The 23,860-nt window shown below is 43.2% G+C and overlaps 1 protein-coding gene across 2 annotated transcripts in view; it reads left to right on the top strand.

Moving 5' to 3' along the window:
• The window catches only part of col4a2 (collagen, type IV, alpha 2), a 60,036-nt gene that overhangs the window by 1,554 nt on the left and 34,622 nt on the right, over nt 1–23,860 (top strand). For both annotated transcript variants that reach the window (XM_041950439.1, XM_041950438.1), the window contains exon 4: nt 20,245–20,325. In XM_041950439.1, the coding sequence (XP_041806373.1) occupies nt 20,245–20,325 (81 nt within the window). The remainder of the gene's footprint in view (nt 1–20,244; nt 20,326–23,860) is intronic.

The following is a 23,860-nucleotide window of genomic DNA, read 5'->3' as shown; positions in this document are numbered from 1 at the left end:
CTGCACTCAAGTCTGCTTTATGGTTCTAAAGTTAATTTTGACCATGCATTTACTGTGATGGATTACCTGTCAGTTGAGACCTCTAATTTCTATTCATATTGTTTACAAAAGAATGGAAACCAACAGCTTCCTGACAGCCAAGAAGAAAATGACAAGAAGAATCAGAACCTCCACATACAAACATTTAAAAACTGTCAGAACTTTAAGTTTTGGGGGTTTTTTTTCTAAATCCATCTTAAAACAAATCTCACGTGTCTATATGTGCATTGAAAGAGTTACTGGTGCTGTGATCATTCATCCTGTCCATACTGGTCATGAAGTGATCCTTAAGTGACCCTTGTAAGAAATGGGGGTCAAAACCCACAATCCTAATTCTTGTTTCTGGACTCAAACTGAGGGAAAGATTCACCGTTACTGCCTCCTACTGACGAGAGTTGTGTTAATGACGGTTCAAAGGTGCAGCCTGATGTCCTGTCAGAATGTATTCGGGTGTGACGCTGAATCTCTCTGCTCACTTTTTTTCAGTATTTTCATTTCGAGCAAGCACATGCAGACAGGCCGTGGGAGTGTCTGGTTTGGGGATCCGGTTCGGGGAGATCCTCCAGTAGGAGGGTTCTTGGCTTTGCGTGCTGGTAAACAGCAGCGAAGCTCAAAAGAGTTTCTTGTGAAATGTTGGAATTTTACTGGCGGAGCTGGTTAAGATGAGGACACTCGCGCTGTTTTGCTTTTGCAGAAACGAAACAACAGAAGTGGGGCTTCATGTCGGGCTACAGTATTTCATGCTTTGCTTGACCCTGCAGGCTTGATGATAACTTGTTGAGCTTTTGAGTATTACATTTGTCATAGTGTGCTTGTATGTGCACTCGTCAAAATGCAAAATTAATCACGGCTGAAGAAAAGAATGTCGCAAAACGTGATGGATCAGCATTTTCTGTTTGTATCATGTACTCATTTGAGGAAGGGTACCGTCTCCTCATCACTCCACATAAATCTGAGGGCTTCAGTGGATGTTTAAGTCACATGCTTTGTGTATGTCATGATTCATACACCACACAGCGGCCATTTTCCTCTGGGTGGTGACTACAAGTCGTATAAATGTAGAGAATCTGTTAGAATTTCACAGCTTCCCGATTTGACTATAACGACAATGCATAGCCAAAAAGTGCAGGGACATCAGGCTATTTCTCACGGTAAAACAACACATTTGACAACCCATTACCTACCATTAGACAACAGCTAACATTAGTGTTCAGCATTGGGCAATTTCCACCTTTTCATCACATCATGTAAGACTAACAAACAGTAATGTTAGGAACTGGCTGAGTGCTCAAATATGTTGTTTGATACCTTGAAGTATGGCCCCACGTCCCTCTGGATTGCAACCTGAAACACAGCAGCGCAACATCCTCGATGATAACAGCATTTGAGCTTTTGATAGACAAACCAACTTTTCCGTTCCGTCAAGCATAAAAACTTTCTTTTTTCGATATTTCGATATCTCAGGAACGTCTGGAGGGAGTCTCTCCACCTGGGCTCATCAGTGACCTGATTAAATTTTGGTGGTCAAAGATCGCTGTGACCACTCAAAACACATTTTGGCCACAACTCAATAATTCGTGCCCACAGGATGAAACAAAGATGTTTTATATCCAAAAAGTCAAAGGGCCTCAGGTCCCAATCAGTCCTCTGAGTGAGGCCAGTGTGTTTCTCACTGGGAATAATTCACATGCATGTCAATACAATGATAACTTCCATTTTACCAAAAAAACGACACTTAATACCTTTTATTAAAATCTTTCACACATATATGAGTGTGGACAGACATGGATGTGAACTGTAATTCCACTGATTGGCAGAGGCAAACAGCCACAAGGCAGTTATTCCAGTCTCTTATTTATTGTGTTGCCACTCAACACTCAGACAGCTGGATGGAAACGCGCTGTTTGTTTGGCTGCGCATGTTTGTTGACATCGCAGTTTACCGTTACCGCTTTGGAAAGCAACCCTCCTGTTCACGTAAATGCTTTTATTGTTTTTCTCACACACCCACATGCGTAAACACCCGTACTTAAATTTCACCTTACTCGTTACACTTTACAAATTGTCATAAAAGTTCCAGTGGAAGACAGAATGCAGATGTTTCATTAAGCGATTGTAATGTTCGACTTGGCCAAAGTAGTAGCCCATAAAAATGATCCTTCATGAGTTACTTTCTATCCTCTCTCTCTCCAGGCCTCCTCGCTTTGCATGGCCTACTTTATTTTCAGCTGTACTTCATCAAGCTCACAAATGTGGACTTGGTGAAAGGAAGGAAAAGCGCACACATGATGCTGACTCCATGTGTGTTTGTGTACGTGCAGCACGTGAGCGTGTTTTGCCTTTCTGTTTGCTGCAGTTTGTGCTGGATGTCAGATGGTCAGACGCTCCGTCGGACGTTTAATATCATACTCAAGGCTCTCAGATGAAAAGTTATTTTCTCGGGTGCGATGAAAAGGCCCGTTGTCTCTTGCTTTTATCAGATTAGGTCAGGCCTCGATTAAAAGCGTGTGACACAGCTCAGCTCCTCTGTGTATTGTGCGGCTTCGCTCCAAGGCGGCGATACTGCAAGACAGCAGCCTAATTTTAGTTTGGCTCCGTCCGTGTGCTCTGTGCAGGCATGTGAGCTGTCAAATGAAGAAACGGCTCACATTGATTATACAAATAGCTTGAGTTTCTGGGTGTGACGCACAGCCAGCATCAGACTTTTTGGTATATCCATCTGTGCACATAAAAGGAGCTGTTGAAAGGATAATAAAGGAGCAGTTATGAGCTGTAGGTAATGAGGCAGCAGAAGAGCTGATTTAACGTGTAAAAACGGTGAAGGAAGCCATAACCAATCAAACATCACTCTCTGAGGTTTCCCATCAGACGCAGAGTTTCTCAACTGCATGTTAGAAAATATGTTTCTGTTTAATATCAACTCCAAATCTGACCCACGGGACTGTTTCAGTTCTTTGAACCAGACCCCAGCCTCTGTGCCGTACAGCTGTTTCCCACCATCCGTCTCCACGTGACGCTTTACATTTGGAATTCCCCCACCTTTTGAAAGAATAATTCTCAAGATATTTTGCACGTGACATTTAATTTGTTATTTTCTGAATTCTTTGTAAACAAGCGAGCGTCCACGGGGGTGAGATGTGACTCACTGACCCTCTGCGTTCAAGGCTAAGGGTTACGCTAGAAGAGTATTGCATGTTGTCTAACCACATCGGAAAGGAAATGTGTTTGTGTTTGTTCAGAGCAGCCATATTTGATGGCAGGATGAAAAGCTAACTTTGTCGAGGGGGGAGACACAGTAATCCTTTGAACACAGGCAGAGCAGAGCAAGTTTTCAGACAGCGTCTCCTGGAAAGACACCTCGCTCCAACCTTGCTTGTGAACAACTGAGCCTTTCCAGCCCTGATGCACTTCCTTATTTGATGTGTAAAGCCATGAGAGGAGCCCTGGCTGATCTCAAAGACAGTCTGGATGAAACACTTGAGAGAGAATTCAGCAGGATCTCTGATAAGGCAATTTCCCTGAAGGCAACCAGCAATCAAGTTACCTCTGAAAAGACTAAAGCAAAGGACAGTGACATACCGTACCCTAACCCTAACTCAGAGCAGAAGACAAAAGCTGATTTTCTACAATATTACAATGATATAACCTGGACCCAAACACAGCTAACCCTTATCTAAGCTTCTCTGATGGTGGAAGAGGGGCGATTACACGCTTGGAGCCACAGCCCTACCCGAACCACCTGTTTCACTTCTCCAGCTGAGCTCAGGTGCTGTGCAGAGCTGGGATGGCTGGACGCTGCTACTGGGAGGTAGAGTGGGCTGGTGCTGGATGGGTCTCCAGCTGTGTCTGCTACAAAAACATGAACAGGAATGGAGGAGGGAGCAACTGCAAGCTTGCACACAACTCCAAATCCTGGAGCCTGGACTGCTCTTACTCCGACAGAAGGGTATCTGGACTTCAGGGGTGGGACTTTGTCTTTCTATGATGTTTCTGATTAAGTGGTTTTAATCCATAAAGTCAAGACTACATTCAGCCAGCCCATACATCCTGGGTTTTGGGTGGGGTTGGGTTTTTCTTTGAAGCTGTGCTCTCTTTAAGCTGACTGCACTCCCATTAAGGATGGGGTTAAAAATGAAACTGAGACGCCATTCATACTCAATCCTAATACTATCACCTGTTACCAATCAACCTGTTTACCTGTGGAATGTTCCCAACAGGTGTTTTTGGATCATTGCACAACTTTCCCAGTCTTTTGTTGCTCCTGCCCCAACTTGTTTGAAATGCGTTGCTTCATCAGATTCAGAACAAGCAGATATTTATAAAAAAAAAAGAAGTTGATGCAGCGTCCAAACTGTTTTGGAATCGGGGTTGTTGTTGTGTGTCAGATGAAAACAGAAAGCTTGAGAGAGAAACTAAAACCCTGGCTCTTTTGTCACCTCTGCACAGCTGGAAAATCACATCTCAATCAATCGCATTTTCAGTTTCGAAAAGTTACAGAAAATGTTGGACACGAATCCCCCATTTCCAACAACAGAAAGGTGTGTAAGGAGAGGATTTATGAAACTGGTCGACCATCTGACCAGCAGTTCTAACTGCTATCGCCATAAAGGCCCCACTGGGCGTCAGCCAAGTGCTTGATGGATCGTTAAACAGCATCTGAAACCCCCTCCCAACAATTTGACATTCACACCCACTTCGTGCAGTGATTGGCCAGATGTGTGTAAGAAAGCAGAATTTAAACTCCCTCTCAAACACGGGTTTTTGTTCTTCACACAGTTTTTCCAAAAGTGTGCACACCTTTTTATCCCCATTTGAACTACATGTATGCACCTCCACCTTTCATTCCATTTTCAGAACAGGTAAAAACACAAACTAGCTCATTTCAAACATGCCCTTACCTTAAAGGCATCAGTACCTTTGAAACAAAGTATTTGCAGATATGTGAAAGAGCATCTTAAATCTCCTCCGTCCACATCTTTTTGATGTTGTAATTGGGGGCAGGACATGTAGTTATACCCACCTTCGCCTTTAGTGTTTTAACACTTTGTACGAGCTCGTTTGTTTGAAGCATACTGAACCCTGAAAGTCAGTTTCGTCGGTCATACCTGCACTGACTCTAAGGTGCCTTGGGGACAGTTCATGGTACATGAGAGGATGCTGTTTTTTGGATTTCCTGCTCTGCACTCCACATGGAGATGCCAGACTCAAGTGGGAAAATGTAACCACTGGGTTCATGAGTGCAAAAATGTGATACTATGGATGCATACACGCCCCCTCTTTGCCATGCACACAAATACCATTTATCAGTGTCCGCTGGCGGAGGAAGGAAGGCTCTTGAGGCAGTAATGTTAACAGGATGTTTTGTATATGACCGTTTGAGAGGCTTTGATTCTCATGTGTTTGAGAATATATTTCAAGATGTGTTTGAGCACTTTGGAATTGAGGGGATGATGCTGGCAGAGGATGTCTGAGTTGTGGGAGTTTGGTTTGTGACCATGGAAGTTATGTTTTTTGCTGCAGATTCCTACAGTACCTGAAAGCCCAGCAGCAACATCTGCTTTTGCAATTACCCCCCCCCCCCCTTTCAGCTAAGTGGATGATTGTGATAAATGTTGTTTCTGCATGTGCCTCTTTGGCACGGCTCACTTTGCAACTCCGCTGTCAAACTAAATCAAACTCAAAAGTACGTTGTGAATATCTGTAAGAGGATGGGAAAAAGATGCAAATTACACAGCTGTGCAGTTCACCTGGGAGAGTTTAAAAGCTGAATGTTAATGAGTGATGCGTGATGGGGTCACCCGATGGAAAGCAGACACGTGACTGACCTCTCAAATGTGATTGTTTTATGGGGGAGGAAGGCGTGTGTCCGGGGCGAGGGGAAGATGTCTGCCTGTGATAAGGGTAGAAAAATGGCCAGCACATCCCCTGCCAAAATAGTGGCTGTGATATAGAGAGTGCCTGGCCGCAACAATCAAGGGAAGAGCCCATTGTGCCGTGCTGCAGGAAGCCGCAGCCTCGGATGAGAAGCCCATGTGTGGGGCTTCCCTGTCACTGGTGTTCAAGCATGAGTGTGCGGGTGTGTGTGTGTGTGTGTGTTGCGTGGGATTGTAGCAGAGCTGACATTTTCCACTGAAGTGTTGCCCTCACCTCGGCTACAGACCTCTGTGGCCTCTCTGCGTTTGTACTGCCTAACGCTTGTGCAGATGGCTGGCCACGTGCACGCACGCTCACATGCGAATGGATGCACAGTGTGTGTGTCATGTTTGCTTAAGCATTGTTAAGTCACGAACACCAGTTTTTCATGCGGTGGTGATTATTTGATTAGTCTCTGAGGTTCGGCATTGTGTCGGCGAGGAAAGGCCTGGCGAGCTTGGCTGTTTGCCCCCATCGGTGTACAAACGGCCTCCTTAAACAGGCAACGTACAGTTATGAAGACTGTTGAGAGCAGAGTATTGTGAGAGAGGCTTAAAAGGTCAGCAAATCTGCGTCAGATTTGTTTGCAGTTTCTAGTGGGGCAGCGAAACATGTCTTGAATTAGTGGGCCAATTTGCGCTCCCTCACTGGCAGGATGTGTGTCTAATTTTCTTTCTCGCACGTGCAGCGAGTGTGGGCTGTGTTTATCTGTGGGCTCAGTGAAGTTCAGCTTTATGGGAAACATCCTGAGAGCAGAATTGTGTGAAGAGAAAATAGATTATCCAGAGAAGCTTTCTAAACAGGAAAGGGAAGCGGGGTGGAGTCATATGTGTCAGAGTTTCTTTACAACCCTGCCGGACCCCACATAGTTGGAGTGCTCCGCAGAGTGTTTAGTGAGTTGTATATTCACAATGTAAACTCGGTCTGGTTCTTACTGTACGTGAAGCAACATGAGAAAGAGAGAAGGGAATGTATACGCGATGGGTGTGATGGCAGCCTTGTTTGTTTTATTTGAGTCCTGATGATGATTTTTTAGTGCTTTAGATGTTTTGTCAAATAAATGAATCGACTAAATGTAAAACTGATGAACTTCTGTGTTTGAGGATCTGTTCTGAATTTGGACTCACTGGGTGTTCACACGCTTTATATACAATCTGTGGGATAAACATGTCCTTTACCTGTGTCTGCTAATCTACAAACAGACATGAATTATACATGTGCATTCACTTTTCTGTGGCTTGTATACAGTCAGCTTGTACTCAGTCTGTCTCCATCAGTCCTTTGTTGGTATAAACTTGTTTAAACTTCTAATTATTTTATTATTTCAATGTTGCAGTGATGTGAAAATATGTCAAAGGAAAAGAGGTTCAGTCCCCGAGGGAGCAGGGAGGAAGGAATACCAGCCGTTTCATTGTGCATAATCTCTGTTCATGCTTCATTTTCAATCCCAGTCATGTGTGACAGCCAGCAGTCACACAGCACACATGTACCACTGCAGTACAGAGCATACTATGTCCGCACGCATGCACACACATACACACACACACACACACACACAAACTCTCACTTTTTTATTCTCTCTTCCTCACACAAAGACAGCACTAGAAAAACAGATCTGTGCATACCTACCAATGTACTTTCATCTTGAATGTATATTCTAGGCTTGGACGGTGTGACCATACTGTCTACTGTCCAATATGATGCCACACAGTTTGTGTCTCTCATGTCAGGCTGCAACTAACAACTTTGATTACTGATAAATCTGCCATTTATTTCCTCATGACACTCAGCATTATATATATCCAAACCATATATAATTAACTGTGAAAGGCAGTTTGTGAAAGTTTGAATAAGAGAATGGTTGATATTTTTGCTTCAAAACTGACTTAATAGATTAATCAAATAGTTGCAATTCATTTTTCTTTTTGATGGGCTGATTGATTGACTAATCATTTCTACCACTTACTACTATTTGGTAGCCATTCTCTGAATATCTGTAGGTGCATTATGCTGTTGTGGAAAATCAGCCCATCATTGATTGGAGTATTGGATTTTTACATGATTTCAGTTTGATGATGAATAAATATAATATGGATTTACTGGCTTCAGCAGAAACATTCTCATCTGGTTATTTTATCTACAAACTGTTTCTGTTTTGGTTTTTAGAAAATGTACATCGTCACAATATATATTGATACTGTGGTACAAAATGACATATACAGAGATGAAGGATTTTATCCACATTGCCCACTCCTACAGTATACTCCGACATACCTACACATTTACCTCTGTCTAGGACGTTCTTGCAATACTTCCTTATGTGTCTCCATCTTTGAAGCCCCTCTGCCTTCTGTTGGAAGTGTACAGTATGTATACATTCACTGCCTGTTGAATTGAGTGTTTATATATGCAGATTTGTTTGATACCTCTCTGTGGTCTCCCCTCACAGTAAATCAGTGGTTTGTGTCAATGTGATTTACGGCAGTAAACTCCAGCCTTTGAACTGACTTTTATTTGACTTGGAATGAAGTTCGGAAATAAATTCATTGTGGATGTTGCCTCCGGAAAGCCCCTGTATACCCTACCGTATACAGTACACCCGCCCCTGTCCTTTGCCCTCACTCCTTCTCGCAGTGATTAATGGAGGGACGCAGGGGTCCCATCAGGCTGTACTGAAGGAATTCCAAAGCCTCTGTCCTCCCAGTCCTCCCAGTCCTTCCAGGCTTCAGTCTCTCTGTGCAGCTCCGTCCCTCACTTCCTTTTATAGCCTTGTTCTTCTCCTGGTCTCTATCTCCCCCGTCTTCTGTCCCCTGACTCTCTGTCTATCTTCTCCTGAAAGGGACACTTGGCAGATGGTCTGTCCTCCCTCTCTTGTGCTCATCCTCTCTCTGCTTGTCTCCATCACGTTTCAGCCGCCTCCCCTCATGCCCTCCTCTCACACATGCGTCTCTGGTCGTCTGTCTGTCCTCAGTAGAGGTGAGCTCAGACGGAAGGATTGTTTCAGCTGTGTTTACACAAAGACCGTACGTCCTCCTTTCTCACAAAATTACCCTGGGCCTGTTAAATTATGTGCTGTTTGCTTCAACAGGTGCCCACACATGATTGGATTTCTGCAGTCATTTGTTTGAATATGATTCTGTTCTGTTCTGTTTTTGGTGATTCACTGATGTGGAGACTGGAACAAGTCAGATCCTGTGGTATGTAGGCCGTTCATAATATCACAACTGTGATATCTCATCAAGTAGGATTACAGCCATGATCTCACTGTCGTGCTTTACACATTCTTCTGGACCGGAGACGCAGACCATCCATTTCCATCCCAGCTGTGGTCTAATTGATTAGACAAAGAATGTTAACAAAGTTAAATGCACACTTTGTGATAGCATGGCCTTGTCCAATTTCTCCCCCTCTCTCCCCGTCTCTCTCTCATCCCGTCTGTTCTTTTTTCTCTTTCTTTTTTTCTCATTTAGAAGAGGGTTGGCAATGCCAGCCTATCGGCTTGCCTCCACTTTGGTCCCGGAAATATCTCAGCAACTATTGGCTGGATTGGCAAGAAATTTGGTCCTGACGTCTTTGGTACTCAGAGGATGAATCCTAATGGCTTTGGTGATCCTCAAGCTTTCCATCCAGCACCACCAGGATGCTGACATTTGTGGTTTTGAATGAAATGCACGGCTCATGCTATTAAGCTAATTGTTCAGTTAAATATCCATTACTTGAACAACTAAATCTATGCTGACTATAAAGATCATCCTTAACCCCTAACACCTCATATTGGAGGATTTTGCTCATTTGGATTCCTTGTGAGAACATTGTCTACAGATAAGTAGGAATAAAACAACGAGCATGACCGTTCTCAGGCCTCTCAGGTGTCCAGGTTCTCATTGAATGGATCCTCCCATCTGGATGTCATTGATCATCTGATTAGAGGGGTGAGCAGCAGGTCTGTCAACATAACAAGGTCTGACAGGTTGGACCGACTAAGAACAGAAATGGTTCTAATCCCACCTCCATTTAGCTCAGTCTGGGGCAGGAAGCATTGATTAGCAGTGTGGCCCGCTGGGAAATAGAGTTGAGACTCTGTGTGACTTGAGGCCAGTTAAGGAGAGGGAAGGTCCAGCTGTGTCAGGCCCCGGGCAGAAACCAGAGCTGTGTTTATGCTGGAGCTCAGCCAGAGGAGCACGGTGGGAGTTTGGGCTGCTTCTTTCAGGTCCCTCCGCTCTATTTCATGTTCAGCTTCAGAGTCGTGTCCCGGTCCCTCTGTCTCTGCACTTCCTTTCCACTGCTCTCCCTCTTCCCTCGTACAAAATCAGTCAATGCTTTAAAAGAGCAGTTTCTTCATGACAAAATACTAAATGCACCAAGCACCACATTAAGATGCTATAATGTGTATACAGCTCAATAATTTTGAGGCAACAGTCACCTTGTGCATTCAGCCAACAAAGAGGAGGCTCTGCAAGCATTTGTGTGGGCCAGAAGTTGGGATACTGCACAATGGAAGACTGAGATTTCCACCTTTCATTCACACTGCAAAATGTAAAAATAGTTTCTTAACGAGCCATCTAGTTATACATTTGGAAGACAAGAACATTATGAGACGATAAGCAAGATAACTCACTTTCACCGAGTTGATATGCAGTTGATATAAAGTAGAATAAAAGGTGAAATAACTTGTTGAGATGCTGACGTTTTGCAGCAGCCTCCAAATGCGCCGTTCACTGGGCTGCCAGCGATCCTTCTGTTTAAACAGAGAACATGGCAACATTTAGGACATGTTGCTAGCCAGTGAAGGCCAAACCTGCTCCGAGTTCTGTATTTTTTTTGCATGCAGCCAGAGACTGCAGCACTCAAGCTCCGACAGGAAGTTGATGGCGGTGTGGGAGGAAGCAGAATTAGCTGTGAAGAAGCAATGGTGCAGACAAACTGCGCTTTATATCAAGGAAGGAATCTGTGGGATCCATTATAGCCGACACGAGAATTTCCTTTATCACCATAATCAAGGCTCTTGAGACATCTGATGTTATAGCAAGACATGCCTCAGTAATACAAACCATGCCAACACAAACATGGTTATGTTTGATGTTTTGCTTTTCCAGCTTCTGTATGTACAGTATACGTGTGTGTGTGCGCGCGCGTGCGCATGCGTGCGTGTTTCAGACTGTTTTGTGAGTGTGTTTGTTTTACAGTTAGAATCTGATTATTTGATTCAATTCTATGTCGGACTATTCCCGGAAGCCGAAGCTGCACAGAACGTATAAACTCTAACTTTTGACATGCTGGCCTACTTTTTAAGCCAGTTTGGGTTCGGCGTTTTTAAAGAGTTTATATTATAGTGCTGTGCTGAAAAATAAATACTAGCCCGAAAAATAAAATGCAAGAGGAAACCCCGTGTAGAAGGTGCATAAAATAAATTAATAGGTGATTAATTGTTGGCACAGTATAATTGTGAACGAGCATTTCCATGTATTCTGCTTTATCAGCCACAATTTTCCTGACTTTTATTGTGAGGGAAACATTTCTTACGGCCCACATGTGAGTCACACAGCCAGACAGCAACAATGACTAGCAGGATTCGGTCACCGACTCTTGTGTGTCCGCTCACACACACACAGACGCTTGCGGTTTGATGTTTATACCTTCCCACTCACAGTCACAGGGGTCATTTAGACATGCTTCTTTCCTCGTTTTGTCCAGCGGAACAAGAACGTCCTCACACAAATTCCTCCGTGTGTTGTCCTGGATTCACTGAGCCGTAAACTGTGTGGTGAAATCACTCAGATATTGTTCAAGATCTTTACGTTAAACTGGCCTTGAACTGCGGCATCATTTACATCTTAGCAATCATTTACATCTTGAGACTACAGAAGAGCCTACAGGCATGCTACAGCTCTGCAAGGCTTTATGTGCAATGGTGTTTTGAGCTAAATGCTAACATGAGCATGCATAGCAACAATGCCAACATGCTGATGTTTAGCAGGTTTCATGTTTACCATGTTCATGATCTTAGTTTAATGTGTTAGCATGCTAACCTGTGCTAATTGGCGCTGAGAATGGAAACTGATCATGGAAATCCATCCAATAGTTGTCAGACATATCACTAGAAAATAAAAATGGGGCTCGTCCTCTGGGGACCATCACTGTCTGTATTAGACTTCATGTTAATCCATCCAACAGATAGCTGTTGAGGTATTTCAGTCTGGGTACCTCTTGACGTTAACTTGCATGCTTACAGTGAATCCTTCACGGAGATGGTTTCCAGCTGCCAAAGGGAGGATAACACGCCCAGTACACAATCAGTCTCACTCTGACATTGAGATATATTGCAGATATGCGTCAAGACATATCATACTGCATGTTTCCGTCACAGATGTGTGTTATGCGCACTGTAAGCCTTCTCAGAGCTTCTCCTTGACAGCGGCCAGGTGTTTCAAATTTGGGCCTGCGCTTTCTCGCCGACGTCCACATCATTAGTGTGAAGAAGGGCAGCTGTTACCTTGGCACGTGATAACAGCGGAAGATGGTCCGACATACAGTTTATGAATGTACACACACACACACACACACACACATACACATACAAATAGCCAAATAGTTCCCTTTCCTGGATAAAGTCTTCCATCACATTTCACCTCAATTCTGTGCTCACAATGTAAAGAAGTATTGGTCTAAACCACGGGGGGCGCTATGGAGCATTGTTTCTACAAGCACGTCCACAATTGTTTTTTTTACTTTTTTATCCATAGCTGGATTTTTTCTTTCATGCTGCTCCGCTGATCCACAGAAATGTCGCGATGCAGCAGAAAAGGGCAGGAGAGGGGAACACTGGCGAAGTGTGTGTGATGAAATGCAGGTTTTAAAATATTCAGACACGCTTTGGAAATGTTTTATGAGGAGGGAAATGCCTTCAGCATGTCTGTTGTGTCTCGAGAATACACACGGGGCGGTTGCTTTGTCACTAGTTTAGCTGTGGTTTAAGATTTAAGACGAGTTTAAACCTGCGATGTCTTGAACTGTGGCTGTGTCCTTAGAAGCTGGAGTTTAAGATGCAAAATGAACGATTAAACTCTGTATGTCGTCAGCTTTTACAGTTAGCTGTTATCTCCTAAGGTTCCATTTTCTGACAATAATGAACGTATTTGTGAATCATTTCTATAGAGTGGACTTTATGAGTCTGCAGTATGGAGCCTTTCTCATGATAAGACTTATATGAAAAGGTGAGATGCGCACTGTAGCATCATCAATTGTTCCTTTTTAGCACGCTGATGGATCGAACATAGAAACCTGAAACTACAACAGAACATCGACACCTGTTTGCAGCATCAGTTTTCCTGTCCCTCCACAGTCCAGAGGTTAAGAGCCTCTTCATGTTCCTTTATTCGTGTCTTTTGAAGTTAGGTGGCGATGGCAGCAGCCCTCTGAGGGTTTACTCTAACAGAAGAGCGGTTGTAGAAGCGAATGGACATCTGCATATTTGAATAGCTGGATCAGATTCCTCCTGGCCAGGGTCAAAGTTGAAAGAGCGCAGGTTAGGTCCTTTGTTAAGGATGAGCCACAGCCACTGCCAGACAGCCCACAGATCAACCAACAGAGATTTCCTTGTAGTGGGATTTGGTTTCTGTTGACTCTGGTAGCTTTAAGAGTCTTCATTACCGTTATCACAAAGCCGTATTTTACATCTCTCTGCTTGGTTTCGTCTGCGTTGTCCTCCCCGCAGCGTGAGTTAGTGAAGGGTACAAACCGCCAATCCCAGATCAAACGCTCATCCTGACCTGCAATAGAGTGTGATCCCCGTTCATCTGATACCTCAAACCCGGGGGGGGGGGGGGGGGGGGGGGTTCTCTCACAACCACTGTTTATGCTTCGCTGCATCGTTTCATGTGCGAAAACTGAGAAAGCATTTTAAAGAGGCAGTTTGTCATTTCCATCACCTGAGGTTCAGAGCCGTGGATGTTTCCAGGCCTTTCTGTGGCTGATCTGTTAACGCCTGCATGTTTAAACAACAGCAGCTGAGAAATGGAAGCCTTTCATTTCGCGATGTGGTGCGTTAAATAAGAGTGCTAAGATCTGTGAGCAAAAGGTGACGGTTTTATGGGGAAAATTACTTAGAAATGCAGGAATTTTACTGACTTCGCCTGAAATGTTCACGATAACAAAAGCTCCTTTAAATCAAGGTCGTCCATCAGCCTGTTCATCACGAACATTTCTGCAGTGTGTTTTGTAGTGTGTTAATAATCTGGCAGGATTGAGGAGGATTTAAATGGTGATTTGCTAGGGGAGATATGGAATGTGCAGCTGTGTGTCAAAATCATGGACTCCCATTTGTCTCCTTCTGTTTTTCTCTCTGTGTTTTGTTCCCAGTTCAATATTTCATTTCATAGGGGAAAAGCTTTAGATGCATGTTCTGGATTCCACTGATGTGTGATGAGGTGGCATTTGCACTTGTTTTCAACCATGTAGGGATCATGTTTCCATTTTGTCTAATTGTTATAGTTATCATTTGGGTTCTGGTTGCTCTGGACTACCATAAATCCTGCCATGATCCTCATGTTTTTGGCCTCTGGAGTTTAGTGGACTGAAGGTCAAGGCTCCCTCTCAGAGTTATTCCTGTGCATCTGCATTTATAATTTGCCTTCAGCTTGTTCCGTCTGCATTTTTCTTCTTTTTGGTCTTTTCATCATCTTGTTCTCGTGACTGAGATGGTCGTGTTGATTTTGGCTCCTTTTGACCTTGACAGTGTTAGGAAGTGGCTATGTCTGTGGTTAACCTATTGTATACAGTACATGGATAAACCAAAGCCATGGTGACTCAGGCTGACCACAGACAATCTCACACAAACCATCATCAGGTCTGAATATGCTGGAGGACGGTGGTACAGTATAAACGGCTGCAAAATACTAGATGAGTTGATTATAGAGTGTAAATCAACAGCATGTTTGATAAGCAGAAATCAGTCACATGTTTCAACTTCTGTTCAGTCAATTTTCTGTTTTATATCATTGTGAATGGAATTCCTCTGGCTTTGGGCCAATGATTGACCAAACATGCTGTGTTAAAACGTCTCATTGAACACTGAGAAGGAGTGATGAGCTTTTTTCACTTTTTCTTAAATTTTATCAAGTGAACAATTACGCAAAAAAAAAAACAGAAGTCTGTAAGGCAAAAGGAAGGGAAATACTAACCTTTGATTACCTGACAGTTGTCCATTTAAATCACATGTTGTGACACAATACCACTCAGTAGTTTAATCCATATTCTACGTCTGTAGAAATCAGTTAAGTAGCGTTTGGTCAAGTATTGTTGCTGTGGTTCATATTTTGCCGTTTTGGGAAATTATTGGCAAATTATGACCACTGCCAGATGCTGTGACTTCCCGGAGGCATGTTGTCACTTTGAAGTTGCCAGGCAACCGTCTCCAGGAGGCGACTGCCCCCAGTCAAGGAAGAGTCTCTGTAAAACCACATGTTGTAGTTTTTACACTTCGGTTTTGTATTAAACAAATTGAATATAACATGTTAGTAAGTGAGCTGCAGAGGAGCTGGTAGGCGGATTCGTTACCTTTGGACTGACCCAGCTTAGTTGTTTCCCCCATTTCAAGTCTTAATGCTAAACTTAGCTAACTGGCTGCTGACAGTAGATTTCTATTTAATGCAGGGGTATGAGAGTGGTATCACTCATCTTCTCATCTAACTCTCAGCAAGAAAGCAATTAAGTCTATTTCCCAAACTGCAGAGCTATTGACTTAAATGGAGGTAACTGCGTTTATACTCATTCAGAGTAGTGATTTAACTTTTGACTGGTGTTATGTTTAAGTGTCTTAATTCTCTGTTATCCTCTATAATAGTGACCCAGATTACTTGCTGTAATTGAGATGTTTCTCAGTTCCTCAGAGGAAATGAGTGAGCTACATGCTAAAGAATTTTATTATTACCTGCAAGTAGTACCGCAAGGTAGTCTGGGGTTAAAGTACTTTACCAGTTAATACAGCACGATTTTTTTGGTGTGATGCCTTTGTAGAAGTGCGACAAGTACTCTGCTCTCGGTAGAGAAAGCTTGTCCATTATTGTCTCATTGTTGTCGCCTCACTGTGCATTATTGGATAATAACAGAGTATCGAAGAACTGCTGTCCAATAGCCATATAAACTCCTTTTCTCTATTAACATCAACAAAGGGAGAGCAAGAAAGAAAAGGTTAGCGTGAGAAAGAGTGTTGTTGACCCAGCTGGTTTTATTTCAGGTACTGTACAGTGTATCGAAGGAGAGGCATAGAGAGGCACTAATGCAGCCATAAAGACCAAGGAGGCAACAAAAACAACATTCCTCATTAGGAAAGGCATTAACCTGACCTGTTGTAGTGTTTCTTTAAGAGATGTGGTAGAATTACTCCTGATGAAACATCCCTTAATTGTTTTACACACTGACACTGACACTCGTGTTGCAGCTCTGCTTGCAGTGATGGATAAACTCATGTACACACACTTCAAAACCAAGGAACTTGGCAAGAGAAGAATAGGATTTGTTTTGGCCCAGAAGTCACCGTGTTGGCCCTTAGAGGAAAGCAGCATGTTGCTACTGGGACAGGCTGGGCCTATTTTTCTTATCTGTCTAATCTAAACTTTCTTCTTGCATGTGTGGTCTGAGTGGTTAACAGGTTAATTAATATACTGTGTGGGAGAGTAGGGTTTTTTGTGGAAAATCTTGTTTCCGTCTGTGTACACCACTGCAGTTTTGAAGTAGAGCAGATGAGCGCAGAGGAACCCCCGGATCACAGAAGGTAGGTCACAGGACATAAAGGATGATCAACAGTAGAGAGCCGTACTGTAAACCAGAAGCCACAGATGAACAATCGCAGCGCACCGGATCTGTGGAACTGACCTTCATGGCCATTGTTTCTTGTCATATACACTATTGTCTGACAGCTCTCATAACAAAGGCACAAGAATAACTTCTCATTCATGCTGTTAAGACCATTCTGGACTGTGGAGATATTATGAATGTGTTCTTTATATGAAAATGGGAGACGCTGCAGGATGACATCAGCTCATCTGTGCGTCTACAGTAGAAATTAATATCCAGCAGCCGACACCCAGCAATGTCTCCTCTGCCTCTTTACGAGTCTCTTTGGCTCACAGATGATATGTTGAGTCTGGTGTTGTGTTCGGACTGCATGTTAAGACTGTGCGACATGTCAGATTTATGGTGATAGTCTGCAGGACCCCACGCTGTGGTGTTTAGGTGGTCTGGATTCATCTGTTTCTCTTGTCGCATTATGCAGTTTGTTGGCAACCACTGGGTCTATAGATCTTGATTTAATATGGTGCACGGTTAAAAATCCTGTCTGAACATACCTTAAGGTGGCTGTTACACTTGTAGTTTTGTTCACTTGGTCCCGACCTTGTGCATGTGGGTCATTATTTCATCAGCGGATGGATTCGATAGTAGTTTAGCTTTTGAACTCATGATTAATCACAAAATCCCTTTGTGGGTCTGCTTTGTTTTCACACCACATAGAACCAGCTTGGTAGTGGACGGAAATCCACCTTTTCATGTGGTTTCAGTCCACTTGTTTGTTCCACCATTTCAATTATGAAGTCTGATAAATTGCCTCAAGTGACATCACTTGAGTCAGCGTTGAATGGGGCTGATGACTACCAGTCTGAAAATGAAATCTGTCTTAGCTGCTGCTTGCATAAATTCCAAACCAAACTGTCAGTGATGGAGTTGCATTGTGGGTAACGTAGTCCCAGACTTTGACAAGGAAGAAGAAGGCATGGACTAAAAAGGACAAGGTCTGCTGCGTCGACTTTTTTTAAACTGTCCATTGTGAGTCTGACTAGCAGAGCAAAGCTAACTAGGTGGAACTCTTTAATGATATAGTTGCAGTCTATACTGTTAATGCTGATGATTAATTATTTCCTTGTGAGCTCATCAGAAAAGATAAATAAACACATACAATTAAATAAAGTTTATTTCTAACAACAATCAAACCTCATCAGTTCCATCATTTGACCGTTTCTTCTTGATGCACTTTTGTTGTCCTCTTTACAGCTATGTTGCACTGATACAAGTGCGGCAACATATTATCATCCAGTTTGTTTTCAAGGTGTGCTGTACAGTAGCTGTGGAAAAGGTGAGCTTGACAGAGTTTGTTGGAAACATTGTGACAGTGGGCGGAGAAAAAAACAGGATGCTGCAGCACAGTCCTATTGTCCTCTGCTGAAACAGCCATCAGCTATTTTCAGCCTATAAACTGTGAAGCTGAACTGATCGTGCATTGCTCAGTAATGTGCAATTCCCTTTATGGGAGCCATTCCTTTGTGTGTCTGTACGGAGATGACGCAGTCTATTGTCTGTGTTTTGGACTTCCACCTTAATGTGGAGAAAGGTCATGCCGTGACTCTGTTATATCCTTATTGGGATGATGTGACCTTCTGTTTCCGTCCCCCGTCCCAAAACTAAAAATGTTGTAGAGGTATTCACCCCGCGGAGGAGGCTTGGTTCAGATATACTCCCTTTGGACTTTTCAGTTCAAAATTATCGTTAGAAGTAAAAAATCGTGTTAGTGAATGGAGTGAGTGTGCCACCATAGCGTGCAGGCTAGATTAAACCCATCACAGCATGTCTTAGCTTTATCACACAGTGGTTTGAAAGGAACCCCTCAGATCCACTGAGAGTTAACCAAGAAATTCAGCCTAGTGCATTCCATAAGGGAGGGGAAGAGGGTCTTTTGTGCTGTGGAGATAGGGGATCATTAAAGGACGGCGTCTCTGTAGTAAAAGAAGGTCTTTGTGTGTGAGGAGGGTCTCAATGTGGCCATTGTGAGGGAGAGAGACCGCTGGGATCTGCTGCCAAAGTGAGGAGGGAGAATTTCTGATTCTTGATCTGCGTTTTGTCGCAACTGTGGGCATAAAGTGGCCATTTTGATTTTTTTTTTTTTTTTTTTAACAACAGAGTGAGGAGGGTATTAAGGCATCTGCTGCCTAAGCAGGCTATGGTATGGCTGTGTAGGTGGAGGACGTAGGCAGACACAAAAGAGAGACGTCATAACCAGCTACATGGTGCCTCTCTGCCCGCCGGTCGACAGAGGTTTACTCATGTATGCTAATTAAAAGGCCACTGAAGGGGCTTTCTTAAACGTTGGAGACTTGGAGTTGAATAAACGCTATCTGCGGTATGCGTGTATGTGTGTGCTTCATTACTATTCAATGCCAGGCACCATTGTGAAAAGTTCAACTGAACAATGTAAGCTGTGCAAAAGCTTTGTTTCCACTCATGTATTTAAACATGCATGGAAACATTGCTGGAGGGTCCAAGCAGTCGCTGATTAACCCAGAGATCTATTAAAAAAGCATCTGGAACCTTAATTCCAGCAATGAATTTGACCTAATGCTGCAAAACAGACGCATATCCAGAATATGTGTCTGTTTTGCAGCATTGCGGGCCGAGGTGTGGCAGCCAATATGTTTTGTTGTGTCTACAGTTTTGTAAATGCTTCAAATTGTTTTGCTTCTGCTTCTGATGAGTAAGAAATGTGGTTGTGGCACAACATCTGAACGGCAAAGAGTTCAGCTTGGAGCTTTGCACGTGATTTTCATTGGAAACACCACATGAACACAAAAGTTCTCCAAGACTCCATCCTGTCTCAATTAATGTCTCCAGCTATCTCAGCTAGCTCCGGGTCTCGACACCTCTGACCTGTGGGTTGGGAAACCCTGTTTGTGTGCCTGCTGTCTTTGATCATGTCATGTCCACACTGACCCCTGACTGGCTGTGTGTGCTTGTGTCATGTCTAGCACAAGTCGGCCAGTGATGGTGGGTGGTTTTGTTGGTATGCAGACATCCAAAGACAAATTGTCCCTGTCAGTGGTCGGACCCAGCCTATCTGATGAATAGGATTTTCATGAACGCATGGGTATCCATTATGTGTCCATTATGAGTCATTCGAGCCACATCCAAAGCATCCTTTCTGCACACCAGACCGATATATACAACAGCGCAGACAACACAGCAGCAATCTCCCGCACTCATGCAACACAGAGCCGCAGGCATAAACAAGTGTGCTGAGAAACCACAGTGTACACAAACACAGCCGGTCACACCTACAGTGCACAACAATTTACCCCACGCTGTGTCCCATCCAGTGCACAAAGCAGGCAACAGCACATGGACACATATCTCGGTTGTGTTTATGCAAGTAAAAACGCAAAATGTTGCAGTTTCCTGTATCTAACATCTATACCCTGACCTCCAGTAGTCCAGCTCTAACCTTCACATTGTCTGTTGTTGTGTCTGACAGGGTGGGAAGAAGCACAGTGGCGAATGTGGAGGAAGAGACTGCAGCGGAGGATGTAAATGCTTTCCAGAGAAGGGTGCCAGGGTAAGTCCCTCACTGTCCCCAGCAGTAACTACTGTTCCAAACACCCGTCTCTGTCCCCTTCTTTAACCTCTATATTAATCAGCTCTACCTCCTAGTTTTCACTCTGAATACCAAATAAGGCCATGATCACATATGAGGCTTTCTGACAGTGCATACCTGCGTCCTAACTAGCTCACATTTTAGTGCTTCAGGTTTTATATATATATCAGCCTCACACAGTCCAGCGTGGTAATGGACAAATATTAGCAGAGCCTGGAGGAAATCTAATAATTCTTATGGTTTCCCTATGCTATATCACATAGTAAAAACGGCCCCTCATCCTCATCTTTAAAGGATAAGGGCAGTGTTATTCTATATTTTTCATACTGTCAACAAGTCTCATTAAGAGACCACAATCAATAATGAATTGATCCTTCTGCCAAGTATTGTCCGTTGCTGTAAATACTCAGAAGTGCACCGAATGTTTATTCATCCACGGCTGAAAATAGTTCCAAAATTCTCATTTTATTCCTGTTTGAGAAATGTTTGATTAAAAAAAAAACACCAGCGCCCAGCTGTTTTAGGAAATTACATAGCCTTTTTTTGAAAATTAAACATCTCTGTGACCCATTTTTAAACATTCACATCTTTCGTTGGAACAAATGGGCTTAAAGCCGAGAGCCACAGGCAGCGTTTGGAAGTCTCAGGGTATTTAGAGAGGGACTAATGCCTAGTTGGTTTTGGTTTTGTTTTGACAGTAACAAAATACAGAATATAGGAGAGCATCCATCCTGCTTTTATTGATTAAATTTTTACCCCGTGTTATCTCATGTTAACTTGCTAAAACTAAGCTCATAGCAGCGTCATGTGTGATCGGGGCCTGAAGCCTTTTCAAAGGACATTAAAGTATCACAACGATGCAATGTGAATGTGTCAGATCATGGGATTTATGAGGCCAACCTGGCCATATGGTAGACTGTGCTGCTGAAACTCATTAGTTAGAAGTACTTATCACACTTTCAGACAGTTTAAGCAATGAAATTCACACCGTTAACCTCTGTAAAAGAGGTCAGAGTGGAGGGAGTGTGTGAGACGCATTAGGGAGTGGAATAAAAGACAGAAAGAGGAAAGCGGGACCAGCGAGACAGACATAGACTAAACATATTGCGATAACAAGCTCAGAGTGAGTGACCGAGGTTCTGCATGACTAAAGGCTTTCTGCTTCAGACACGTGCTGCCTTGATCATCAAATAGCTTTCTGATCGTTGGACAGGGGGCTCCACATCCGTAAAGTTTTTTAGCTTTAAGCATCAGACAGCCAACGCATGCTTTCCACAACTCCTGGACACACGTGTTGAGGAGTCAAAATAAACAGATTTGAATGGGAACATACAGAAGTGGGTTTCTGGCGAATCTTAGCTTATGCAGGCTTGTAGAGGAGGTGGCATTAACGCCTCCTAATCAGACAGTAAGCATCGCTGCGTTACTCTACTGTGTCTGGTTCCAAGTCTCTGGGTGTTGTTGGGTGCTTAGATCCTTTTATACCTGCATGAAGGTCTAGTTTTTCATTTATTTTCATGTCATTTCATGTCCATTCTAGGTTGATGAATGCAACCGTTCCCTTTACTGAGCATCTAAATGTTATGTATGTTACTTTATATTTGCTAAAAACTCATTTTTGCAAATGTCTGCACATACTAAGCGCCCCAGGAGAAAATTAAAGACTTTATATCAAAAAACGTTTTCCCTGAACATAATCCAGCCAGGTTGCATTTTTCAGTACAATTTAAGTGGTCATTTCTACAGACAGGATGAGCACTTGCACAGAAAACAGTAGTAAAAATACTGAAGCAAAACAAAGAGATCTACAGAACATCGTAAATATTTTTAAACCATAGTTTCAAAGGCAAACTCTCCAGAACATAAGGTTTCCTTTGTTTCTCTTATCTCGTGAAGAGTGCTCATAGCAACTATAAATGTCTCAGCTCAGCTGTGTGATGTGGGGAACTCAAGGACTAAAATGAACTCTTATAAAACTCCCCACCTACCAATAAGAGTCGCTCCTGGGGGAGGCATTCTTAAGAAATACAGAGGTGAAGAAAGGAACAGTCTAGCAACTGTACTTTGGCATGCACTGGGAATTTATCGGACCAACTTTACAGTAGGCCTGACCTTTGGCCTGCACGCCCTCTGTGGATACAGGAAACCCTGTAGGAGGCGTAGAGAGGAAGTTCCACATTCCACATGTGAAGGATGCAAAAGTCTGATGACAGGGTCAGCAGACTACCTTTCTCCTCCTCCTCCCCCTCTCACTCTTCCTCTGCGTCAGTTGTAGGAAAGGATTCCGATCAGTCAGTGACGAAGTGATAATGACAGTGTCAAGAGAGGGAAGAGCTTTCATTAAGCAGTTAAACCTTGGTATCACTTACTCTCGTCTATGAAAACAAGAGAAAATAGAAGTACAAGCACACAAGCATACATGCATACGTCCTTCACACATCTGGCCTGCTAAAGACGAACACTTCTCACACACTCACTGATTTGGCTCATAAAAGTTTTGTTACTGAAAGATAAGACACTATTTTCTGAGAAGCCAGGCGTCACTTGTGGTCTATGAGTTACTGTGTGCATATTCAAGCTGTAAATTTTCCAAAACCTGAGAGTCTTGTACATAATTTGATCCAAGGAAATCTTTCCGTTATATGCATTACTCAACTGATGTATTTGTTTGTGAATACAATGGAAACCTAGATGGGTTCTCACAGATGTTTCCATCCCTCTGTCTCTCTTGCTTTACGTCCGTCTCCTTCCAAATCTTTCCCCTGAGGAGAGTCATGGTGATGAGTGCTTCACTGAATGGGTCAAACTGATCCTTCACAGCTGTCTGGATTGGCTAAGATGTGAGACAGCTGTGGTTTGTTGGTGATGGTTGTTAATGGGTAAGTGGTGGCTGTAGTTATGTCAACATCTTGGTGTGACTGCTCCGCCTCCAGCTCTTCAGTTTTCCCTGCATTGATCTGGAGGTAGTTCCTCTGGTACCAATCCACAAAGCCCTGGTTCAGTTCTCTGTACTCACTGTCATCCACCACTGTGATGAGCCCAATGATTGCAGCCATCAGAGAACTTTTACAGGTGGCAAGTAGTTATTTTTTTGCATGAAGTCTGCAGTGCAGCGTGTGAAGAGGAAGGGAACCAGGACTGTTCCCTGTGGAACGCCATTAAAAGGTGGCATTATGTTCATATTGTGTTTCCAGGTTGTTGTGCTGCCCCCAAGAGGCCAAAAAATCAGTTATGGCAGGTTTAAAGAACAAATACCAATTCAATTCTTAAGATAAAAAAACATAATAGAAGAACAAGCAAAAAAAGGGAACTGAATGCTAGAATTCTCATGCTCTCATGTCCTCGAACAGTGACCACGATAGAGAAAGTGAAATTTTGAATGTGGATATAAATCCAGACTAGAAAGAGAGAGAGAGAGAGAGAGAAATAATGAAGTGAATTGTTTGGTGGGAACTAAATATATGAATTTCATGGATTCTCTGTTAAAGGGGGGAGA

This window comes from Chelmon rostratus, chromosome 13 (genome assembly GCF_017976325.1).
Source record: "Chelmon rostratus isolate fCheRos1 chromosome 13, fCheRos1.pri, whole genome shotgun sequence".
Classification (NCBI taxonomy): domain Eukaryota; kingdom Metazoa; phylum Chordata; class Actinopteri; order Chaetodontiformes; family Chaetodontidae; genus Chelmon; species Chelmon rostratus.
The sequence above is the reverse complement of the archived record's forward strand: the minus strand, read 5'-3'. Positions and strand labels throughout refer to the sequence as shown.